Source organism: Aythya ferina (genome assembly GCF_964211825.1).
Source record: "Aythya ferina genome assembly, chromosome: Z".
Classification (NCBI taxonomy): Eukaryota; Metazoa; Chordata; class Aves; order Anseriformes; family Anatidae; genus Aythya; species Aythya ferina.
This window is the reverse complement of record NC_140299.1, coordinates 53,504,452-53,530,538: the sequence shown is the minus strand read 5'-3', so window position 1 is coordinate 53,530,538 and position 26,087 is coordinate 53,504,452. Positions and strand designations below refer to the sequence as shown.

The 26,087-nt window shown below is 43.8% G+C and overlaps 1 protein-coding gene across 2 annotated transcripts; it reads left to right on the top strand.

The window, feature by feature from the left end:
- Positions 1 to 14,536: 14,536 nt before the first annotated feature.
- CHRNA6 (cholinergic receptor nicotinic alpha 6 subunit) lies at positions 14,537 to 24,314 on the top strand. Of its 2 annotated transcripts, none has more exons than XM_084503001.1 (6): positions 14,537 to 14,841; positions 16,441 to 16,580; positions 18,336 to 18,380; positions 19,475 to 19,584; positions 19,706 to 20,693; positions 23,712 to 24,314. In XM_084503001.1, exons 1-6 carry the CDS (start codon positions 14,763 to 14,765, stop codon positions 23,832 to 23,834), a joined length of 1,485 nt encoding a protein of 494 aa, XP_084359127.1. In that variant the 5' UTR covers positions 14,537 to 14,762; the 3' UTR covers positions 23,835 to 24,314. The 2 variants fall into 2 exon arrangements, with proteins under 2 accessions (XP_084359127.1, XP_084359126.1); XM_084503000.1 differs by having other exon boundaries at positions 14,539 to 14,841; positions 23,882 to 24,314.
- The last annotated feature ends 1,773 nt before the right edge of the window (positions 24,315 to 26,087 follow it).

Below are 26,087 nucleotides of genomic sequence, written 5' to 3'. Positions count from 1 at the left end.
GGCTGAATGTCAGGCTACGCTGGTCACATCCAGTGGCCTTGTCTACAACACTCCCAGGTATCTTCTGCCAGGGGCAGAGCAAATGCTAGGGTTATAAGAGGTAACTTCCAGGAAAACGTTTCCCAGGCATATTTTATTCAAGGCTGACCACCTACGCCCAGCTTGCTATGGGCATGATTCTGGAGATGGTCAGTCAGAGCCCTGATAATGACCTTAGCCAAAGAGAAACTCCTCTACTGCTTTTGGCTTTCTGCCCATCCAACGGCCAGGAGAGTGGGAGGTCCCCAGCAGGAGGTTTTCTGTGGGGAGTTTTACCTGGGAGATTTCCCATTTCTGACACTCCCAGCAAAAGTGTGCTGGATGCTTTGCAGCAGCCTCCTCCTGTGTTCATGCACAGACTGGGAGCTTCCTGTCCTGAGGCAATTCCTGAGGAGGCACACGAGTATAGGAAATGGTGGGAGAATGGAAGGAAGTAGCAAGAGAACAACCAGTAAGTGGAAGCTGGCCATTCCCAGCCAGAGTGCCAGCTGCCTGGAAAGCAGAAATTCATCCATCCAGTGTCTCAGACAGGGCAGATGAGAGATGTGAGAGCCTGTTACTCCAGACCTGAGTCACTCCCTACTGTGAAAACCATTTGGTCCCAGCTGCTCTCCCTGCAGCATCCCTGCAGATGTTTTGAGAACAGAGGCACATCAGACTCCTTCACGGGGAGCAGTTGACTCTTCCTGCTGCATTAGCTTTCTCTGTCAGGAGGCATCTGGGCACCACAGGGGAAAGCTGTCAGTGCACGGAAAATTTGTTTATGAGGCTTTTCAGTTCAGATGTCTCCTGTACCTTCAGTACTTGTTAAAATTCTAAACTTGGCCTAAAAGAAAATCCCTAGAAAAGCCCATATTGCTTTCTGACACAGCCACCTAATCATGGCACAAGGCAGGAACAAGAATGTTTTGCTACAAAATATGGAACCTATATCCTAAAAAATCATCCAGAGCATTAGTTCTGCTTTTGGCTCACAGAGAAAGTGATGGACAGATGTCTGTGGATATTTTCCGTAATAACAAAGCACTAGTAAGGGTGAGGCATTCACCTTAAGACAGCCTTTGCTTTTTGGATCACTTCTTATTCCCACACGGTGGCAGCTGGTTTTTGGGCAGATGGACTCAGCTGACTCAAGGATTTGCACGGGTTGATCAGTCACAGAGGAGAGAACATGCTGCTTTACCCCTCTGGGTGTGCTGGGATGTACCATGACCTCCCTGAGGTTTCCAGTTTTTCAGTGTCTACTTCTTTCCTCATGCCAAACCATCATTATTTTTTCCCAACTTCCATTTTTTTCCCAGCTTGGTCTAAAAATACCATTCTGACAAGTTTGGGAAGTGTTTAATGACTTTTGCAATTGACTTTCTGAACTTTATAGGTAAGCTACAGACCCTTTGCAACATGAGGAATTTAATAGCTGGTACGTGGTTACACAGCACAGTCTTGAGAAGATGCAAACTGCCAGACTCTGAAGAAAATACTTCTTAGCGCTGCACAAGTGCTTTCCTTCTCATTGCTTAGTTCACCTAAGATGTGATTGGGAATCTTGCTCTGCATGATTCAACAAATTTAACAAGTTTTGTGTGTTTGCTTGCAATTCTAGAGGCATCCATGTGCATAGCTCTATAATCCCAAAGCTGCATACATTGAAGTGCAACAGCCTGACCAGTCCTGTCCACCACCTCAGAATCGAGGAGCAGGGCAGACCATAAAGCAGGAGATGTGGTCAGCCCAGAATCCCAGTCCTCAGGCAAATTCACGGTGATAGGGCAGGTCTGAGGCCAAGGTGGGAAATCAATTCACAGATCAGGGCTCAGATCAACAAGGTCCATGTCTAGATGTTGGTACAGCTGTGGTTGAGACCAGCACTCCTGCAAGATCACTGGGGTGAGGATTGAAGGACCCGGGCTCCTGGCCCTGCAGTGGTGCTCAAGGCCCATGGTGTGGTGGTTTAACACCACAGGCAGCTAGCACCACACGGCCAGTCCCTCGATCCACCCCAGTAGAATGGGAGAGAGAACTGGAAAGGTAGAAGTGCAAGAACTTGTGGGCTGAGATAAGCTGAAAAGTCCCTGGCTCTGTGCAAGCACTGCTCTGCAACAACTGAAACACCGGAGTGTTATCAACACTGCTTTCATGACAGACCCAGAACACAGCCCCAAACCAGCTGCTCTGAAGGGAATTAACTCTGTCCCAGCCAACACCAGGACACATGGGCAGGATTTGTAGGATCTGAGGAGGCTGCTCAGGGCCATTAAAGTGTATTTTTCTCCATCCACCACGCTATTGGATGTGCAAAAATTTGTCTGTCCAAAGCAGATAGAGGCCATGTGTCTTCAGCTCTGGTGGGCTTCCAGTTCCTCCCAATTGTACAAGATTCATGTCAGCTTCTGCTTTGCCGCTGGCCCAGGAGTTAATACTTATTATTCTTCATATATCTGTTCTTAGTGGGTCACAGTGATTATAAAACAGATTTCAACAGACGGGATTTTTTTTTTTTTTGCAAGTTATAATGAGTACTGTCTGCGTTTGGTCTGACAGGAACTTATGGAAATCTGTGATGCTGATTGCATTAATCCTAATGATGGTTCATGGCTTGAACTTCAAGTTGCAATTAGATGCCAGTCAAAGTATCAATTAAAATTGGAGACAAACATCAAAAATGGAAAGACACGGGATTTCCACATTCCCACTTGCTCGCTCCATGGGACATGTGTTGTAACTGATATTTGACTAGGTTGCAGAGAGGCAAAGGCAATAACAAATTATGAAGTCCTCCAGAAAAAAAAATAAATAAAAAAAAAATCACAACGGCTGCTCTCTGAGTCCTTTGAAAAGCTATCGTTGGCTCATTTTCTCAGAACAAGTCAACCCAACTGCACTCGATTAAAACCACACCTCCATTAGGAAGCCATCTGCCACTTTGACACCGAGTATAGCCTTAATTTCCATACTAGACATGGTGTGGCTATCACATGAGCTCATGAAACAACCCTTCAGGATCTCTTCCAGTCAGGAACCATTTCAATAACTGGGAGCATACGTACTCCCACAGCACTGTGCTCCTGAAGTAGGGGCATTGTGCCACTGCCCCTCCCAAAAATTGGAGTAAAGAAGCTTTTTACCAATGTGTGAGCTTCTCAGCTGCACGTACATGTATGTATTGCTTGTCATCAGCCAAGAAACCAAAGTTAAGAAATAGATGCTCTGGCTTTTGTCCAGCTTTTGCCACAGCAAACCTGTAGTTTACCTCTAATCTCTTTTATCTCCTCTAATCTTTTTTATATGCATCTTGTATAAGCCCTAATTAATATTTAATTCCTTAGCAAAGTCTTCCATTAGGGATCCACTTTATTTCTGGGAGGCATAGGGCCGTCACAACTAACATGTATCATTTTTTTGACAGTTTTATGGTTCAGCTGGAACAATTTGCAGAGCTGTCCATCATCATCTTCCCTGCAGCTTCACAGCCCTTCTATTTTAATCGTGAACCGCAGAACAAAGCAGAGTAACAGGCCCTTAAGTCATACTTAAAAGCTAAAGGAATAAAGTTCAGAAGAGACACTGGAAATACTTTACTTAATGATTTATTAATTTGTTTTGCTTTGTTTTGCAAGGCTTAGTGCTAGTGTGTTAGAGGAAGACCTGTGCTTTAGAGACATCTCAGCAGCATTTTCGTGTCCTGAGCTCCTAGTTCTCCTCTGCAAGTACTAGCACTGACCATTTCTCCTCTGGAATGGAGTAGGGGGTGACAAACGCCAGAAGGCTTTTAGAGAGACTGCCTTTTTGCAGTCTCTGAGTGTCTGGGCATCATCTGGTGGAGCAAGAACTGGGGAGGATGGAAGATGTCACCAGTCTGAACAATTATGTAGCCCTGCGAGCCTTCAAGCCAGCAACAAGTCAGTGCTCTCACCCTTCCACAGCGGGTGTGCAGAACAACCCCTAGCTATCTGTGAAACTGCCGTGCCTCTTCTCTGTGTTCTCCAAAGGTCTCCCTACTGCTTGCAAATTGTTCTCAAGCATGTCCTGGCTGAGGTTCAGAACTGACCTTGAATCCTGACAGATTTACCTGTGGTCAGAGTTGTACACCGGCCATCTCTAAATCAGGCAGTAAGTTAACGGTGACAATTTGCAGTAACTTTTCCATCCCATTGCCATTCCAAGTGGTTGTGTGGGATACTCATGCTCTGGCCAGCATTTCATACAGCCTCCCAAGGAAGCCCATCCTTCTTCTAAAGAACAATGACCAGTCCCAGGGCACCAGCCCCTTGCCAGCTGCCCCACCACTTTATACAGGGCTCCCTAGAGTCTTTTTTTTTATTGTCAGGAGGAACCTGTCAAATCACAGGGTGAACTATGGACAGAAAAGCTTGTGATTTGCACCTCAGACTTGCATTCACCCTTAGCCTGCTCCTGAATGAGAGAAACAAGTCCTGGAAAGAGTATGTCTATACTGGTATCCAGACTAAAGCAGGATGGACTTGTGGACTGTGCTGTTCTGTTGCTTGAGATATTGTTGCTGCCCTTGCCCATGGGTTATCAGTCCAGTGGTGAAGGTGTAGGTTACATTTGTGATTCATGGGCAAACTTCTCAGGCAAAGTTTTCCCATTTATACGGTGCTGGAGTGGACGTGCTCAAGTTAACCAGGTGCTTATTTTCAGGGAACTGAACTCTCAAAGCAATACGTGTTAAAACAGGCAAAAACTGAAATTCAGAGAATATATTAAAACAGAATGCAAGGTCATCCAACTTCAGGGATTTGCAGATGTATCGCCTTGATTAATAAAAATGGATACGCACACACACAAACACACAGATACACCAGGCAAGTCAGTTCTCAAATTCTTGTCATTCAGAGGTTGCTGTCTGCAAAGAGATCTCCTTGGAGTGGCGACGTCCTGTATCACCATTTTTTGGCATGGTATCTTCACGTGTGACATTTTTGCTGCTCCCAGATTTCCGTGTTTGTTTATAAGGTTCCCCTGAGCATCCTCTTCTCCAGGCTGAGCAATCCCAGCTCTCTCAGGGCTCCTCCCAGGAGAGAAGCTGCAATCCCTTCGTCATCCTGGCCCTTCACTGGACTCGCTCTGTAACTCCTTGTCTCTGGTGTAGCCTCACCAGTGCTGAGGGGGGAGGAAGGATCGTGTGCCTTAACCTGCAGGCAATACTTTGCCTAATGCAGCCCAGGATGCCTTCTCTGTGGCAAGGGCACACTGCTGGCTCAAGTTCAACTCGGTGTCCACCAGGAGCCCTGTGTCCTTTTCTGTGAAGCTGCAGTACACTCCCAAATTAACAAATTTGTTTTCAAGAGAAATTACTTTGAAAAACCACAAATTTGGATACTTGAAAAATGTCTTCTTGCCGTACAGGTGGCCGAGGAAAATGAGGTGTCTTTGCAGAAAACGTGTCTTGTCTTTCCATTGCTACCCTCCTCCAAACTTTGACCTTTCAAGGCTTCCAGCCAGCTGCAGACTCGGGGGTGCTGTTGGCAGAGCGAGCAGCGTTTCACTTCCAGCAGATGCTCGCTGTCACTGCTGCTGGCGTCCCGTAGGCCTGCTCAGGGAATTTCACCCCTTGCTCTTCCCTGTCACACTGCAGCTCAGTGACAGTGTAAATGTGTTGGGCAGGCACCGACACTTGTCCTGCCGCTGCAGACTTTGGCCACGGCACCAACCTGCTGTGATACCCGTTGGATCACTTCTAGCTCTTCATTATGCTTTCCCTTAACCTTTGCGTTTGTGGCCCTAAAGATTCATTGCTGAATTTTCACCCCTGAAGCCAAAGGGGGTGGTGACCTGATGATTTATATTTGCTTTCTCCACCGCTTTTGTTTCAAAACTGCTGCAACCTCGGTAGCACGTGTGAATGACAGCTGAACTCTGCCTGCCCTGCTCTGCATATCCTGGCTCAACACCCGCGTCAGCCTCGAGTGTGACTGCATGTTTATATTCTTCCCTGTGCAGTTAATGTGGGGTGATTTAAGGTGCTCTTAATAATGTGCTAGCGGATCCTCTGCCAGAAAGCAAATACAGAATTTGCAGCACTTCAGAACCCACCTGTATTTAACAGCTGCCAATTTTTAGTTATTCATACGGATGAGCCATGAGCTCAAACACAATGTATGAACAATATTATAATTACAGTGCCTTAAGGCATGTGGCACAGAAAGCTAGCATATGACCTTCTGCACATCCTCTAGAGACCTGCAGAGTAATTGCCATGTTTTTCCTCATTTCTGTCACCTACTGTTTTCTCCTTGAAGAGAACAAAATTGATCCCATCATTTCTGTAATTCTGCCTCAATCATTATCAGTCTGAGCATCATACTTGTTACTGCATCCCATCTTCCTCCACTGATGACAGAGCAAGCTTTGAGCTAAATACCTTATTTCTGGACAGCTAGAGTTGGATGGAATTAATCTCCCACTAAGAAATTTACCTACTTTTGCATGAAACAAAAGTAGTAATCTCCTAGTTCTTCTTAAACCTAAGACCACGTTGCAAAGGCTGTGGCATGGCAACTGATCACCAAACACTCCTGTCAAATCCCAAATTTATGCACAGAACTCAGAGCCTGTCCCCTCCAGATACTGCCTTGCTCGGTTAATAGTCAATGGCAACATTCATGTGACTAAAACAGGTGTTTTGTAATTATTTTTTTTACTTCTTCACAATGTTCATTATAAGGTTGCTGTTATTCTCCTTCTTCCCTTCCAAATGCTCCTTCAAAATACAACAGAGAAGATGTTTTTTGTTTTGTTTTGTTTTGTGTTGTGTTGTTTTTCTCACCATAATGACATTAGGCTTTCTCCTTACACTTTTTGGCCAGAGGCACCAGAGGTATTGATGGCTCTGCCTGTCCTAGAAATGTCTGAACTCATAAGGTTCACAAAGCCATGCAATAAATGAAGTGTACAAATCTCTGCATCTGTCGGACAGTCATTTAACAAAAATAAAGCATTACTACGAAAAGAAGAAAGTAAGTCAACTTTACTGACGGCCTTCATTCTTCTGTTACAAACACAAAGGTATCCATAAGGGAGATGGACAAGCCCACCAACCCACCAAAAGCAAGATCCTGGCACATGGCTCTTTTTCACCAATTTGTGCTCTCGGTTACAGAGTTACTGTTTTCTTAGTTAGGATTGCTTTTCACATAACAGAAGATAGATTTTTGTTTTGTTTTCTGCATTACCCAAATATTCAGATCTCAATTTGTCATCCACTAATACGGGAATGGGCAGCTCATCTCCCTTGGCAGATCTGAAGTGCTCTCCCTCCAGATGCAAACTTAAGACAGCCTTGAAAGTTTAAAAAAATAACACAACTCAGACATCCCAAAGTCACCATGTGTTTCAGGATCACTGAAGCTCTGATCACTTACATTGCAGTGTCTTTGTTCTTTGCCCCGCCGCAGATGGTGATTGATTTAAATTCTGTCAGTCCCACAGCTGTCTTTCTCAGTACACTTTGTTCAAGAGCCAGCAATTAAGTAATGACTGAAGTGGATTAAAAATAATTTCAGCTGAAGTCTGGGTTTTTGGCCAAGTGGCCTTGTGTGCAGAAGGGTGGTACCATTTCCTAGGGGTAAAGAAAGTCCTCTCCCTGCCCTCCATATAAATCAACCTAAAATTGAAATACTTCACCAAGTAGATGCATCATGATGAGATTTCATGGGAGATGTCACCAGGCTGCTTGCTCTCCTGATGTATGTCACCACGGCCTCTCCACTAGACTACTAGACTACTCCACCTCACCTAGAGGCTTGTTAGGTTTGGCTCAATATTTCTTTTCCTCATTTTGAGCAGTTGGTTGCTTTTTGTTTGTTTGGTTGGTTGTTGTTATTTGTTTGTTTATTTTGTTTTTCTAAACCAAAAAGGAAATAATTACATCTCATAAAAAATATGCATGATTTCTTCTGACAAACTGTAGAAATGACTCAGGAAAATAGCTCTGGGCTATTCGAAACAACACTGCTAAATCATGTTGACACAATCTGACTACCAGCTCCATGGTGCTAACTCAGTGCAGGCTCAGTTTCAGTGAAATTATGATTGTGAATATGCCTTATCATGAAGAAAGTATCCCTTTATGGTTTACCGTTTGATATTTATTGACTTCCTTGATTGTTCAGTGCCTTGACTGTTCCAGGTTTTACTGTCACCAAGGAGATCTTTGTCCTCCCATGCCTTACCTCTCCTATGCCAGTCTTCATATTGCCTCCTCTGAAGCTGGGCTGTCTCTCAGGGTGTTTGTGCAAACCTCATGCAAAGTGGGCCATTTTGACACTGAAATCTTTGGCTGCCTTTGCAATTACAGGACCATGCCTTTACTGCCCACTCACTTTAAGAAACTGTGGAAGCTTTTGGTGATAAGTTGGGAAAATGGATAAAAAGAGAAATATCAGATTTTCTCAGACCAGAACCTTTTTATTATCACATTTGGTATTCCAGAATAAGGGTATGGTCTTTAGGAAAAGAAAGGGGGGAAAAAAAAAAAAAAAAAGTTAAAAAAATACCATTAATACTTACTAAGTAGAAAGAATCAAATCTACTCCAAAAAAAAGCAGCATGGATAGTCCTAAACAAGATACTTTCTGGAAGAGCCACAGAGCTCAGACACTGAAAAGTGGCATAGACACTGAAATGAACAGGTTTACTTAACCTTCCCAGCTACTTGACTTCTTTTAACAAAGATGAAAGACTGGAGTTTAACAGTTTTTTACATTTTTCCTTGGCTACTTTCAATTCCTTTGCACTGAATATGGTAAATTCCCACCAACATTTTTGAAGGCGTGTCTTAAATATATTAAGCCCATACAAAATACTGCAACACCAATCCTGTTTCCAGAAGGACATCCTTCTCTGTCTTCAGGAGACCCATTTCACAAGTGCAAAGACCTCAATGCAGTGTCCATAAAAACAACCCTGGGGGATGCTATGAACTTCAACATTTTCAGCACCTGTGAGAGTGTTTCAGATACCAGATGGAGGTGCTATAGGTATTTTTAAAGGGCGGTTGGCTAGGTTTTGTTACCAGTGAAATCAGATAGGTGAATGGCAGAGTTCCTGCTGATGTAGATTTTAATAAAATCATAGAATTACAGAATAACCTGAGTTGGAAGGGGCCCACAAGGATCATCAAGTCCTGGCTCGACATAGGACCACCCAAGAATGAAACCATGTGTCTGAGAGTGTTGCCCAAAATACTGCTTAACTCCAGCAGGCTCAGTGCTGTGCCCACTGCCCTGGGGAGCCTGTCCCAGTGCCCGACCACCCTCTGGATGCAGACCCTTTCCCTAACCCCCATCCTGACCCTCCCCTGTCCCAGCTCCATGCCGTTCCCTCGGGTCCTGTCCCTGTCCCCAGAGAGCAGAGCTCAGCACCTGCCCCTCCGCTCCCCTCGTGAGGAATTTTCACCCTATGTATTTACAGGTTATCATCATCATTAAGGCTTTCCTCCAACATCAGGAAGATACAAGGCATTATTCAAGCATCAGACATGGCAAAAAAAAAAAAAATCCCTCACTTAGCTTCTTTTCAGGTTCTGTCTTCTGACAAAAAAAATAGTTGCTGAGGAATGTCAAGATGCCTGGTCTAGATGTGGCACCTTTCTGAGGTTTCTATCCCACGTGTCATCTGTTGATGAGACATGACTGGATACAGAGCTTATTGTCATGTAGTCAAGCATTTGTTCTTGCTACTATATGTGGTAGGCAGAAGGTGTCCAGGAGATACATGTGTGTTGAGAAGATTTGTCCTGCATCTCCCTCTCTCTTCTGCTTGTCCAAGTGTTTGGCTTTCTTTCTGCTGCAGATGCTGAGAAAAAAAAAAAAAAAAAAAAAGAGAGAGAGAGAGAGAGAGAGAGGAGAGAGAGAGAGAGAGAGAGAAAATTCATTACTCCTCCAGTTCACTGGCCAGACCATTTGGACCATTTCCTTTGTGATATCTGTGACCATTTTTCAATTATTAGTATTTTTTCATCCTAACCCATTTAATGGCTCTTCCCCCCACCTCCCCACCCCAAGTTTCCAGCCATGAAGTTCCCCTTAGATTTTAGCGTTTCCTTTGGAACACACCCATGAATTTCCAAAAACACCTGCCAAATTTGAATTTTCAGTCCACTAGAACATGGCCACAGAGGAATTATTCAGCCAGCATACGAGTGTATTCGTGACTTGTCCCTCTGTCGTGTGAATGGGGGATACCCCTACATTCACTGAATCCAGCATTGTTTCAAGATGTGATTCCACAGCGTCCCTTTCGGTGATTCCATTTACACTTCTGCTTGTTTTCCCCCTTTACTTGTGAGACGTTAATGTCTTAGCAGTTAGATGTTGGCTGTTCTAGCACCCCTGGAGACACTATAAATGTCAATACAGAATTATGTGGCTTCTAAGAGATCCTACTCAAGCTTGTGTAGTCTTTACATTATTGATGTTATCACAACAAAGCACATAAATAAATTATTGTCTACTGGTTTACCTCCATTATATCCCTTCAGAGTTGCTTCAAAATATGTCTTGATTTCTATTTTGGGATTAGGAAGCTATGACAAAGAGGTCAAAAGAAGGTACAGAAACATCCAAGCTACCAGTCGCCCTAATGTAAAAGGCACAAAAGAAAGGTATTTATATTAGTGAAGTGTAGAGTTAGGTATTTTGCATGTTGAAACACATTCCCAGGATGTTTTCTTATTGTAGGAATGCTGGAAAAGCCAAACAGAGATGATTAGTTTGGGTTTTAGTTTCCTTGAATTGGATCAGGTTTTATCGGCCTATGATAACTCTCCATCAAATTACAAGAAGGATTGGTCCAAGTTCAAGGTCACTGAAGCTAAAAGAAGTAACTCTGTTTGACTCCCTATGTACAGGGGAAGGCACTTTGAGGAAGTTGCCAGCAGTGATGCTTTAATTTTAAAAAGATGCATCTTTGTGTTACACTCTGGTGCTGCATTGCTTCAGCAGGCAGCGTCATGGGAGCAGGCATCTCCATTAACATCCTCTCCTGTTCAGTGTGCAATAGCTGCCTGGCTATCGGATTTTACAGATGGGGAAGATGCTGACAGATATTACAGCTCAGCCTCTTTAACCCAGAAGAAGAAGGAAGAGAGGAACATATCACAGAGCAAACTGCTGATGTGAAGAAATTCTACACTCAGTGTTTGTAGAAGACCTGGTCAATGCGAGCTGCATGTCCTCTTCCCACCCATCATTTAAATCACTCAAAATAAATGATCTTAAGGCTTGGAACACCTCACGTGCACACAGTAGCCCCCAGATTTCCACCCTCTTTAATGCCCCACACCTCCTGCACAGTGCAAGCCACTAGCCAGTGCCTGATGGATCAGAGAGCAGACGCTGCTGGCTCACGAGGTCCCAGGGGAGGACAGAGGCCACGGCCCTGGGCTCACACAAGGCTTTGCTGCATGGCGTTTAGGAGGGGGAGGATCCAGCTGTGTGAATCCACTGCTGAGAGTGGCACTTGGCAAGCTGGGCTGTGCTAACGCTTAGACAAAGGGTAGTGACCTGGAAGTGCTTCTCGGACAGCCAGATGTCCGGCAGTGAGGCAATGAAAACTGGATTGTCCTGAAAAAATGCATTATAAGCTTGGTTTATTGCAGTGATATGCAGGAGCCAAACAAAACAGGGAACCCTGACTGCACTCAGCACTGTACGAGCACAGGTTAACAGCGATCCTCTGCTCTGATGAGGCTGTACTCTGTACAGAGAAGACAGGTACAGCATGGGAAATGTCAGATATCAGGGGTACAGAGGAAAAGAAGGGATGACTAGAAAGACAGAGGTTGTAGCAGACATAAAAGGAGGAAAAAGAGAATAAGAACAAGTAACAGGAACAAAAAGAACAAGAGAAGAGGGGGGAGACTTACTATGCTCCTCTCTCTCCCCTATTTTTCACATCACCTCTTGCTCCCCTGGTGGTTTCTTCATGAGGAAAAGGGGCATGAAGATGGACAGGTAGAGAAGGGAGGAGAAAAAAATTGAACAGAGGAAAGCAAATGCCTAAAAAATGTTTAAAAAAAAAAAAAAAGTTTAAGAAAAGAAAAAAAAAAAAAGGCATTTGGCAAGCAGTCAGCAGGGCTGGGAGGTGAATTCCCACACTCAGCAGACGGTCAGTGCATGGCTGACCCACTCTGGAAAAATGTGTTTGTCACAGGCCACGTGCAGGTGAGCCTGTTGCATTTTCAAAGCCTACAAAAAATTCAGATATGGATCTCCAGCAGTGAATTACTTGGTAACAGAGAGGGGGAAAAATCAGTTTTTCAAACCCTGGGCTGGCTCAAAAAGCCAGTATCTGTCACTGAAGTTGCCAATAGCATCAGGGGATGAGCCTTCAGCCAGAACTACAGGGCACAGAGGCAAACCTCCAAGTGGGTCCTGATGTTTTTTTCACAGCCAATTCTGTTGGATTCAGTGAGGTACCTTCCTTCACAGCAACGATTCACTGACTTCTCTCTCTGCACCCAGCTGCCTTCCCTGTCCCCGAGGCTGTACACCTCATCAGGTCTCTCTGGCCTCTTCATCTGGGTGCTTCATCAGTGGATCGTCAGAGCCCAGTCTGATCTCCTTTCCATTCAGCCTCCCCTGAAGGGCAGGCATGGTGCTCCTGTCTGCTCACTGGGTGATCAGTGTCACCCAGTTCTCTGGCTTGCCCGTTACTTGGAAGAACAGCAAGTTTTGGAAACGCCAAAATATATGAATTTGGGGTCAGTTTGTTTTCACCATGCACTGGACTCAGCTGGAGTGCACGTGCCGTGATGCAGTACAGCCACTAGCAGGTGTCGATGGGCAGCACAAATTCAGGAGGAAATACGAGATTCCTTGGATAATGGGAATGGCAAGGTTATGGACCTGGGCTGTTGATACCATTCTAACAAACTGCAACACGGGAGAACCAGACACAAAATAGAACACTTTTCACGGTTCTCACATTTTATTTTCTCAGAGAGCGTCGGAAAGATGGAAATTTTCAGGAAAAAATCTTTATGCTGAAACACATACTTGCATCTTTAAACCACTTTTAAGAATAATTCACATCTACCTTCAGCTTGCAAATGCTTCATAGCCATGCCTTGTTGCCTGTCCTTACTTACAACCACGTTTATTTTGCTGTTGGTTTCGAGGGGGCAGGATGGCTCACAGCCACCAAAACACTGCCGTGGTGTGATTCTTTTCTTCCCTCGGCTCCCTGCCGAGGAGTGGCTCAGCTTGGGGTTCCTTCGGTCAGCAGCAGGATCCACAGACTCCAGTAAGCTCTGGGGTGAGGGATGTCAGCAGCCCTCCAAGGCTGACTTTTCATCTTTCAAAATTTGCCATGGGCAACTTTGTCCACTTCAAATATCATCTCTTTTCAGACAGCTCATTCCTAAGTCTCTTTCATCCATGCAGATGTCTTATTTTCTAACCATGTTTTAGAAACTTCAGTAGCAAGGAAGGAGATTTCTCACCCTGGGCTTCAGCATTGCCTCTGTGTTCTGCTTTTTGCTTTTATGGCTTTCCTTTCCTCTCCCCTCCACACTTCAACAACGTAACTGCCTGGAGATCAGCAGCATTTCTGCTTCGATCAAAGCTTTCATCCGGCCACTCAGACATGTTCTTGCTGTACGGAGCTCACATAAAGGAGAATCACTGTCCCAGCTGCTTTCTGTGAGGCTGGATGGCACCAGGAAACCTGCGGTGCCCTTCACCCCTCCACAGATAAGCAGGACACTCAGTTTCTCAGGCTTTTTTTCCTACTCACCAGACATTCCTGCTGCTACGACATACATACTGAGAGTCTGAGCAGTGAACATGCATTGATCTTTACAGGATCAGGATCTGCATTTTTGTTTTTAAACTCCTATTAATAAGAGTAACTTATTAGCTCTGCCCCAGTGACCCTAGTCTGTCTGATACACCTGTGGCAGCACCTGGTGTTTGCCCTTGATTCGACTGCTCTGCCTCCACACTAGCAAGATGCTGGCTCAGGAATCACTGCACGCACACACATCCCAAAATCATAGGAAAATAGGTGCTGTGAGCTGGCCTGTCTGTCAGGAAAGAACTTTGCATGCCTAGTTGTTCCTGTCAGAAGGCAATAATAAATCTGTTTTTCTTAGATTTATTCACCCAGAATAGTCTCAGGTAATTCTCTCACATGATGCTCTTCTGATTTCAAGGCTCAGGTGTTTTCTGGTAGAGGTGTGCATCCACTTCTCCTGCTGCAGAATTGCAATAAAGCGAAATTGTTTCATCTCTGTGTATTCCAGCAGACTCACTCAGGTGAGCACCACACAGCAGTCCAAGCAGCTGCTTTTGGATGGGGGTTTTTTGAAGCAGCACATGGAGGGATGGATGGGTTCCCCCACACATACTCCACAAGACACAGCTGCCCTGCGTCTCCCCTTCCCTCCCTCGCCTGCACTCTCACACATTCCCCCAGAGGCAAGGGTGCGAGTGACTGGAGATGTGAAAGTCACCTGATAGGATGCTCCGGCTCCCCTCTCTGCACAGCAAAAGCTCTCCTGCCTGCTGATAGTAGGAGCAACTCTGCCAGGCTTTGCTCTGCTTACCAGACTGCAGAGTCTGCTGCAAATGCAAAACTGAAATCCATCATTGCACCACGTACTTACCATCCAAGGGGCTCCTGTGTCTTCTCGCTGTCTGTTTCTGGGTTTCTCCAGACCTCTCTTCTCAAAAGCAAGGTCTGCTCTGCTTCCAGCAATGCATCCCGAGAGGTGGCTGTCTCGGTGGTATCCTGCTTTTGGTGTGTGGGCATTCATGGTCACATCCTTGATTAAAGGTAGGCTGTCTCTGATGCTAGTCTCTAAAATATTTTGTAGTCACTGTCTCTTGTTTCTGTTTCCCTGGAATCAATTCAATTTAAAGCTTCTGCCAGCTATTCCTGTCTTGAAACCTGTAACATTTTATTTTATATTTTAACAGAGCTAAAGCAACCTTAGTCTTCATGTTTAAAACTCTTCATTTTAGTCTGATAACTAACAGAGAAACTGTTTCTAACAAAGAAAAAAAATGAGTTCTTGTATTTTTGCTTGATGCTTGAATTTTGCTATTGTTTAAATAAGGCAAGTTAAATGTTTGCATGTTCTGTATGCACACATTCAATAGCAAAAACTCAATATATTTTGTTCTCTGTTGTTTGTGATCTGTTGCTGAATGTGCTGGGGTGATTTCTATGCACAGATCTCACAGACTTTCAGCAGGATTTCTGCTTTTAAGTCACGACACCTTTTCAGAAAGTTTCACCAAGAGAGAGACCAAGACCTTTGTGAATTAACAGTGTTTGCACTAGCAGGGCATAAGGCATTGTCTTAAAGCAACATCAACAGAATGGGGATCTGCTACCAAACTATAAAAATGAAAGGCCTAAATACTTGTCTGTTTCTGGTGTTTTATTTTAAAGCTTGTGTCTGCTAAGAAGCCAGCTGGAAAATTTCAAAGGAAACATGATTTTGGGCTTGGTGGCTTTAGTCGTGATATTATGTTCGAAAACTCAATTTCCCACGGTAGGGTACTTCTCGTCACATTGCACTGCATGGAGATGAGGTCTGAAAAGGAAATTGAAATTCCCTTTTTGAAAGACACAATGCACAACATAAAAACAACCAAATTCTGCAGACATTCATATATCTTCTCTAGAAGTTGCAAAAAGGATGGAACAAAACATCAAGTCATAGAAGTTTTAGTACAATTTTCTTTCATAAATGAAAGTAATCAATAACAGGCATTTCAGCTTTTAATTGTGATAAACCCCTGAATCTGAGCTTGCTTTGTATTACTTTAGAGGCAGAAATGTCCTCTTCCAAAACAAAGGAAATAGTGGCCTGAGCATGAAAACAGTGCTGTATGTTTAGTCTAAGCACCTTCCCGCAGGACATCCGTTGAGTTACAGGCCCCTGTGTCCTATTTTGGATTGCAGGTGCTAAGTTATAGCAGTGTGTTGAAACAGCAAAATCACTGAAGAAAAGTCATTTTCTGAGCTGGTGTTGGCAGAGCTCACACTATTTAATCTTTCCATTTACAATTAAACCTTTTGTCTTGAGCATTAGGAAAATAGCTATATCAGATTTGGGGTGTAGCAGATTTCATACACCTCCTTCCTGCTAAGCCATTCAGCCTGTCCTGTACTGATTGACATTACAGTTTTAATCTGCTTCTTCCCAAAGAACAGTTCTGTATTACAAAATTCCTGTTTTGTTTTGTTTTGTTTTCTCACAGAACTAAAGAGCTGGACTTCCTTCAGAGCAGAAGGAAGCTTCTGTGTCTTGATACACAGGGGTGTGCACAGGAACCAGAAATAAAGCATGGAGTAGCATGTTATTTAACATCCTTTCCTCATCCTTACCTCTGAAGTACCTGTTCTTTGTCTTTATGAACCCAGATACCGCAGCCTGCGAATCAGAGGAACGCCTATTTCATAAACTCTTCACCCACTACAACCAGTTCATCAGGCCGGTGGAAAACGTGTCTGATCCTGTCACAGTGCATTTCGAGCTGGCCATTACCCAGCTTACAAATGTGGTAAGTCTGACTGCAGCGTGCTGCTGAGATTTGGACACGGATGCCAAACACACAAAGTGCTAAACAGCAGACATCGTTGTAGTAGTTGCACCTCCAGCTCTGTTAGCTGACGTTATCAGCTGTGCATATGCGTGCATGATGAGACATTTGCCATTCTGTCAGCCGAGTCACTTCAATTCCTCAAACAAGCTGTTCAAACTGTACAGATTGGCTCCTTCTCTCTGCCATGTCAAATCCCTCTGCTCAAGGCAGCAGCCCCTGGCATCTGCAGCAGCCGTGCCAAATGTTCAGGACCACTGCACAGAGCCAGCCCACTCCAGAGACACCTGGTTGTGTCCGTGCTCTGTAACGAGCAGCCCAGTTCTCCCGTGGGTCTGTGTCTTTTCCTAGTCATCCTGAGAGACAAAATCTTATTTTTTGCATGCTTTTTTTTTTAAATTTTTATTCAGTTTGGTTGGTTCAAAATAACATAAGGGATGTGCAAGCTACTGGTTTGGAGCATGGAGCTGGGTATGTGTTGTGTGATCTGGGGTGCACCATATAGCAAGCAAGTCCTGGCCCTGTTTCATCCATGCCCCCCCTCTGTGGGGAAAATCATCCAAATGATGAACTCAGAGGCTGAGTTTGAATTCTGGGGGTTCTTGAGTCCATAATGATGTGACAGACAAGCAGTGAGGAGCAGCCAGGGTGACAGAGCTAAGGTATCTTGAGAGTATAAATGCAGGCATTGAAAGTTGGTGGAGGCAGCTCTCACCTGTGGAAATTCCTTGGTGCAATTATTTTGTTTCAGTGTTGCAGGTCACTTGACGGGTTTCAATAAATAAATAAATAAATGGAAGATCATAAGTAAACTATTTTTATTTTTTTTTCAAGAGTCATGATTTTTTGGTCCTTAATCTTCTGTATTCAGGGCTGAAAATTCTCAGCACTTTCTTCACCCTTTGTTTTGTAAATGTCTTAGAAGTTTTAATCCTGCATGTTTAATTATTAAGAACTACTCAAAGCAGTATTCTCACAGATACTTTCTTTGCAAATGCCACCCTGCATTCATATATTTATGTAATCTGAGTTTTTCAAACTACCTTTAGGCTGAAGACTTCTTAGAACTGGATCCATTTTTTTTTTATATATATTTGTGCCTCTTGCAGCTCTTTCATTATTCATTGCTGATTGGTGATAGCAGAGAGTGACCGTAATCACAAGTTTTCAGTGCAAAAATGGCTGAACTTAGTGCAGGTTTGGTTCATCTGCTCTAGCAGCTTGCATAGAAATGCAAGAACTGCACCATAGATGTCATTTTCCTTGAATTTTGACCAGTACTGTGCTATGTAAACAGAGCATTTTGAAAACTGAATCCAACAAAACACATGGACACCAGCACACCCTTTCTCCCCTGACACTAACAGGGTTAATTGAAAGATTTCTGTCTTCCATGTACTCAGGCCCCAGGCACACTGGTGTAGGTCTTTGTATGCCACACAAATGTGTGGCATAATTTTTCAGTAAGGCCTTAAAAATTATTCAGTAGAGCTGCAGATGTCTGTGTACAATAGGTAATTCCCCTGAAATCAGCCTAGCTCTGCATATTTATCTTTCACAAACCCCCCTAGAAGTAGCCTATAATCCTCCTGAGAGTCACAGGTATCAGTTAATGTGGAATTCTTGTTTCCATTTTTATCAGAATAAGTTGTGGCCATCTCGGCATACGGTAAGTGATTTGTGAGTGAAGATGTGCATGTCTGTATTTCTTTCTAGGATGAAGTCAATCAGATTATGGAAACCAATTTGTGGCTTAGACACGTAAGTGATTGCATTTTATTTCTTATGTACTTTGCATTAAAGTGATGAAACGTGTATTACCTTGTCAGATCTACAGAACAAGAGCTTGTTTTGTAGTAAGTGTTTAAAGGTAGAAACAAGAAGTTACATTAACTAAACTCACATTTGAAAAAGTGATTTCTTTATTCTTATTCCCAAGAAGTTGCATCTCCAGCTTTCATGTCTGCTGTGTTCCTCCAACTTCATTATTATTGGTTCATCCAGGAAATTTAGCTGAATTTGAGCTGGATTTAATAACTTTAAGGAGTGATTAAATATGAGCCTCTGCAATCCTAGGTCATATCCATATTCAAGGCTCCAACCAAAACATTTTTTGAGCAAAAGCTACATGCCTCCTTTTCTCCCGTTGTTTTTAGTACTCATACATAAACAAAGATCCTTAAAGAAATTAAATTGCTGAGAGAAACGAGCCATCTTCCACCAAAAGCAGCTTCCTTCAGCACATGGTTGTGGTCCACACAAAGTTTTCTGGAAAAGCTCCTGTAATTACAACCAAGACCTTCAGGGCAGACTGGGAGAACATGGAGCGTGGCCCAGTGATATGGCGCTAGATAACAATGAAAGCGAGCTGTTGGGCGTCCCTATGGTAATTCACTGCCCCTCTAGAGCCAGTGACATCCCCTGGCCATGGCTACCTGTCCGTGTGTGTATGCAGCTCCCTTCTCACCCAGATGCTGGTCTCCTTTAGTCTTCAGGCTCCACTCTAGTAAGAGCAGCAGCAAGGCCTGAGTTTCCTGTTTGTGCCTGGGAGGTAACAACATTGCTGCTTGTGGATGTGGAAAGCCAGAGGAGAGATCTCAGCTTGTCAGCAGCTGGTAGCTATTGATTTCCCAGCTCCTCACAGAGAAGGAGATAGCAGACAGCACTCACCGATGTCCAGTGTTTCTCCAATTCATGGACTTGCTGTCTTTTCAGATCATTGTCCCCTTCTACACATGCTTCTCTTTCAGTCCTTATCAGGACTGATGTATATATGTCGCTTATGAGGAAGATCTGTGAGGCAGATACTTGCTGATAGCAGATGGTTTTAAAATCCTTTTCCTTTCTTCTTTTAGATTTGGAATGACTACAAATTGCGATGGGATCCCAAAGAATACGATGGAATTGAATTTGTTCGGGTACCCGCAGATAAAATTTGGAAACCAGACATTGTCTTGTACAATAAGTATGATGAACAATTTTCCATTTTACCCTTTCACTAAAAAGTAGTATCTTGCAGTATCCGTGAAAGACATTATTTTTCTTTCATGGTTCTTTTCTTTTCTTTTCCTCATTTGTCTTTCTAGTGCTGTGGGGGATTTTCAAGTTGAAGGCAAGACCAAAGCCCTCCTTCGCTATGATGGAATGATCACCTGGACCCCACCAGCTATTTTTAAAAGCTCCTGTCCTATGGATATTACCTTTTTCCCATTTGATCATCAGAACTGTTCACTGAAATTTGGCTCATGGACCTATGACAAAGCCAAAATTGATCTTCTGATCATTGGTTCCAAAGTAGATATGAATGACTTCTGGGAAAATAGTGAATGGGAAATAGTTGATGCTTCTGGCTACAAACATGACATCAAATACAACTGTTGTGAAGAGATCTACACAGACATAACATATTCTTTTTATATTCGAAGGCTGCCAATGTTTTACACCATAAACCTGATCATTCCCTGTCTCTTCATCTCATTCCTTACAGTGCTGGTTTTTTACCTGCCATCTGACTGTGGTGAGAAGGTGACTCTTTGCATCTCTGTGCTGCTTTCCTTGACTGTCTTTTTACTGGTGATCACAGAAACCATCCCGTCCACCTCTTTAGTAATACCCCTCGTAGGTGAATATTTGCTCTTCACTATGATATTTGTGACCCTATCAATTGTCATCACCGTGTTTGTCCTGAATATACATTACAGAACTCCAACCACACACACAATGCCCAGATGGGTAAAAAACGTCTTTCTTAGCCTGCTCCCCAAAGTGTTGCTGATGCAGCGGCCTCTGGAACAGCAGAAAAAAAGCATCTCCAGAAAGACCAAGAAAGGATCAGCCAGTACCTCGGGCAAATCAAAGCACAGCAAACACAAAGATAGCAAACTACACAAGGAGCAGCAGTGCTGTCACTGTGATAAAGCGGCTGAACTCACTACCACCAAAAGAAGACGACTGAGCCACCAGTCATTGAAGTGGATGGCAGAGTACACAGAGTACTCCCCAGAAGTGAAGGACGTCATTAGCAGCGTTCAGTTCATCGCAGAGAACATGAGGTCCCAAAATGAAACCAAAGAGGTAAGGGAGGTTGTCACCGAGGTGGGCACGAGGCCACGCTTGCAGCATCCCACAATAAAACAGCAAGTGAGGGCAGAAAATTGTGATGCAGGGAGACCAGCTCAAGGGTAGCAGAGTTGTTGTGTCTAGAGAAGAAAATCTGGGGACCTGTGAATTGGTCAAAGTTTGCTACAGAAAGGGGAGGAGCCAAATAACCCACTGTGGATGGAACAAGAAAAAAATATTTCAGCTGTTCCTCCTCTGTCTATGGTGGATAATTCAAGCAGCAAGGCAGTTTTAGATTAGACGCATGGACAACTTTCTGGGTAAGAAGAGCCACTGCTGTGGGGGTCATGAGGAACGAGTTTTGATCCGCAGGGGTTCAGGCAGAGTTGATTTTGCCATGAGGCAGGAGACAGATCAGGTGAGGTTTTTCAAAGTGCCTTCCAGCCCTACTTCTGTAATTCCTCAGAAGGAACTGCCCTTCTGGGGCTCGTGAACTCTGCAGCCCTGGTGAGCAGTGACACCTCTTTTCTGTGTTAGCAAGGGAACAAATACATTTGGGAACTGCTTTTTGAACAGCAGGGCTTGTCTAGCTGCACAGAGTTTTGTTTTGTTTTGTTTTTCTGGAAAAGGACTGTTCACAGCTAGCGGTATATTTGGTAGATATTGCTTTCAGAATGCTGTTGCCAACACTTAGTTTCACTCTTCTCTTCTCTTCTTCTCTTCTCTTCTCTTCTCTTCTCTTCTCTTCTCTTCTCTTCTCTTCTCTTCTCTTCTCTTCTCTTCTCTTCTCTTCTCTTCTCTTCTCTTCTCTTCTCTTCTCTTCTCTTCTCTTCTCTTCTCTTCTCTTCTCTTCTCTTCTCTTCTCTTCTCTTCTCTTCTCTTTTTTCTTCCTTATGATTTGACTAATTGTGGCTTCAGCGATGTGGTATTTCCAGCCATGGCATGGCAACCACATTGTGAAATAAAAGTTTGGCTTGGGGGGAAGACAGCTGAATAAAAGCAGGCATCAGATGAATAAGGCCAGACCTTAAATAAATAAATAAATAAATAAATAAAAAGGAGAGGGGATTTAAAAAGAAAAAATAGATTTGGCATTTGAACTAATGCATTAGCTTGTGTGAGGTTATAAATCTTTCATCCTGCCTGGGATTACTGTCATAGAAAGTGATGCACATTGGAATCTTAAGAATCCAGGGCCAATTCCTCAGGTGTAAACACGCAACTAAAAGCAGCTCCAAGAAAGACTGTCATGCACACACCCACCAAGGCCTCACGAGGAATAAAAATTCCCCAACACTTCAAGATGTTTTTTTGAAGAGTTTTGAACTGAATGAAACATTTACCTTTGATCTGTCATTAAATTCTTGCATTTGCTTTTGAAGCTTTTAGATGCTATGTGAAGGCAAAATCCATTTCAAAATGAAATACTGCTGTTATTTCTGTCCTATAGAACAACACTGACATTTTGTGAAAAAAATTATTCACACACATTCTTTCTATAAAAGTCTTTGTTGGAAATCAGTACAAATTTATGCAACTTCAGTGCAACCCAAAAAAATCATTTTTTCCCCCTTGAAAAATGTCCAGAAGAGGTTTCATCTGAAAACGAATAACTTTGAATAATGTGTTAATGTTAAGGCCTGATGACTGAACTCATGGGTGAGCCCAAAGCAAAAGACAGGAGTTGGTCAGCACAGAGGAAGGCAGTGACTGAACTGAGCTTTGCTTAGTGCCTATACCCTATACCCCAAATATTTTGCTAGACCCCAACATTTCAGCCCTGTTTTCAGTGCCACAGCAGCATAAAATATACCCACGCACTGCATTCAGCTGCTTTCTTTGAGGTATTCCAAATAAGAGGAGACTTTGTGTGAAGGAGTCGAACTAACATGCCACTTTGATTGTACAGCTCCCGATAAGTCTTTCACTGCCGGTTATGCTGATTTGCGTTTTGCAAACCTCTTCTGCCACATGCAATTGTACTCTTAGTCTGGCGTGTGCGTCAGCAGCTCTGTAGCTTACCTTTCAAAGCATGCTAAGGATCAGAAGCAGGATTATTAATATGGGGAAAATCCTCTTTTTGTTAAAAAAAAAAATGGAGGGGGTGTGGTTGTTGTCAGGTAAGCACTGAGGAAGTGATTCTGCAGGCTGCTTCTGCTTCATCCAGAAACACGAAGCCATATGGGTGCTATTGTGCACGTCCTGTATAAATAAAAGCCCTTTAAAAATTGTGACAACCTTTACAGCATCAGGAGTTCTTGCCGTGTTTTCTTTCACAAAAAGTAAAGCAGCAGCCTTTTGGAGGAAAACACCAAGAAGTTGGGAAAGTGGAAGACCCCTCAGCAGAGAACCCTTAACCACTCGCTAGTTTTGTATGAGTGAAGACTCTTCTGAAGTGGTCCTCACACACAGGTACAGCTCAAAGGGCAGCAACTTCACCAAGTGTGGCTGTAGGGTGTCTCTCTCAGAGAGATACAAAAATCACTCTGGCTTGCGTAGCAGGTGACACTGCTGTGCTCAGTCAGGGCGCTTGCTTTGCTGAAGTCCATTTGTCCCCTTTGACAAGTCATTTGAGACTAACTGGAGTGAGAGGGGGGCAAATCAGGCCAGAACAGCAAATTGTCTCTCATGTGGGCCATCAGGCCACAGAGGATCCTCTGGCAAGATGCAGCTGTGGTGATTGAGCCTGCTGTGATATCAGCTCACTCTGCACCCACCAAGTGACCAGGTCCTATTTGCCATCTCAGTCACAGCCACGGCTTGCCAACAGACCTGAAGACTTAGAAATAATCAGTAGGCTAGGACAGTGTTTGATGTTCTCAGCCAAAATTGGTAAATATGGATAGCAAATCAGCCCCTCTAAAGACACTGCAACAACCATAAACACCACAAGCAATGTTCTTGCCTGTATGTGTGTCCTTCCCCATGTACAAAAGCACAAGGGGCATTTCTACCAAATAACGTCAATTCAAAATTTTATATTACATGTAGTTTATCTTTTTTCCTTTTTTTTTTTTTTTTTTCCTATTACAGGTGGAAGATGATTGGAAATACGTGGCTATGGTGATAGACAGAGTATTTCTCTGGGTGTTTATAATCCTTTGTGTGTTTGGGACTGCCGGGCTCTTTATCCAGCCACTAATAGCAGATACATAACTTGATCCAGTGCATTTTATCCACTTTTGTTCTTACTTCATTTTCAGTCCGGAACTGTCCCAAAATTTCCCTCCACTCACATCACTCCTGTGCTCAGCCCCTTCTCAGCACCCAGCCCCAGCGGGGAGGAGAGAAGCAAAGAGACCTTTGTGCAAGCACCAACCCGAAGCAGAATGAGAAAAGGGCTGGAAACGGGAGATGACCATGTGGTCTTGCTAAGGCAGAAAGGATGGGGTTTTTGGAGTTTCTGCCTGTCTTTCTCAGCAAGATCAGCAGTGGGAATTGCACTGAGGACCACAGAAGCAGAGTGAAGTTATTGAGTTTCTCCCTTGGCCTCGGTGCAGGGAGGCATCAGGACAGCTCAGGCACTTCTGAGTGCATCACCCGAAGAGTAATGGCTCTGCCTGGCTTTGCTGCTCTCTCACAATTCTTCCTCAGCACTGACTTAATTTGTGTTTCCTCTGTATTTCTTCCCTTGTACAACACCCAGTCTCCAGCATGGCGCTTAGATGAGATACCACAGCCGTACTGACGGCACAGATGCTCTTCATTGTGTCACTGTGACAGGGCAGACAAAAGTCCAAATAAAAGTACAATCAAATATATGTTGTTTACAGAGTAATGCATCCACATTTGAAACCTACGTGTCGCTAAGATTATTGAAAACCAGTTCATCTGCTGCTTACCTTCATAAGTGACCAAGGTCCCCTTTATCTCCTGGTACTGAATACCAAATCCCATGGTGAGCACCAGCAGGATTCACAAGCCACATTTCTTACAGCAGCCCAACAGTAGTCCCAGTCCACAGGGTCTGCTGTGAAAACTCGTGCTTGCTCAGGTTCAGACATAAGCCCTCTAGGGAAGCATTTGTCCCCTGGTAGCTACTCATCGCAGACAGAAATGGCTTAACAGCATTGGTTTGATCTGGATTTCTAAAACCCAGGACCAACTTGGATTACACACACCGTATCAGGAGAAGGTTGGCTGTCATGAGAGCTGTGCAAAAATAGGCAATTTGGTCCAAGTGGCTCTGCAGCAGATTTCCCTTTGCCAGCTCCTCACGGGTTAGTCTCATGTGGGTGATCCTGTTTTGCAGCTCCAGGGACACTTCTCTGGGGCTGGGGTTTCTCCTGTGTAACCAGGTACCAGTCCCAGTGCGCTTCATCCTGAAGCACTGTGTAGCTGTGCACCTGATGTGGTTCCTAAATTACGTGGATAATTTACCCTTGGGTCCCTTCTCTGTTTTGATCCCTGCTGGTTGTGCACAGGAGGATTCTTCTCTAAGAGGCACCATTCCCATCCAAGTCAATGGGACTGAAATGCACAGTGGAGGTAACGGTGCAATGACAGGAATATAACTGTCTCAGTCCAATATTTGAAATACGCCAGGTCACTTTTTTCTAGAAGAAAAACATTTTATTTTTTTTTCTGTGAACCCGCTGCATGTTGCACAATTATGTAGTGGCTGACAGGTGTATGAACAACCACACTTTATTTTATTGGCCAGTCATTTACATATCACTCCTGGAACACGCTCTCATGAAAAATTTGTTTGTTTTTTTTTAAAGCCCACTTCTGTACAATGTGTTTAGATGTGCTACCAAATGCTTTGCTGTACTGATCAAGGGGAGAATCAGCAAGGGGAGAAGGGGAAAGAAAAGGACTTTGAAGAGGAAAGCTGCATTCTGAGCATGAAAGCTTCTTTCCTGCAGGAAAGACATCTGCCTTCCAGCATTTGCTGCTGCAACCTATGACCATACAGGCAATTAAAATAAGATGTGTGAAGGTGAACTGCATTGATGTCTCAGGCATGGCAGCTCGCACCCCATAGCCAGCAAGCTGACCTTAGTGAAATCCCTGCCTTTCGGTCAAGGCATAATCGCTCAGCTCCTCATCCCCTGTTAGGAGTCCCCCTAACACACCTGACTCCTCCCGTTGCCTCATCAGCTGAGTACTACACATTCACAAACTACTCAATGCTTATTACTACACCATCTATGTACAATTTTATTTGACCAATCTTTAATTTCTCCTTTTCCTTTTTTTTTTTTTTTTTTTTTCCTTTCTTCTCTCATGACCAGAAGGCCTGTGATTTTTTTGTTTGTTTGTTTTTTACTGATTTTGCACTGCTTGTCTTGTTTTTCTTAGCTGTCCTCCTTATTCTGGGGCAGTGGGACCTTCTCCTTATCTGCTTAACATACTCCCCACTGGCATGCCACTGCTATGCCCACACATCCACTTCTGAATATGCAA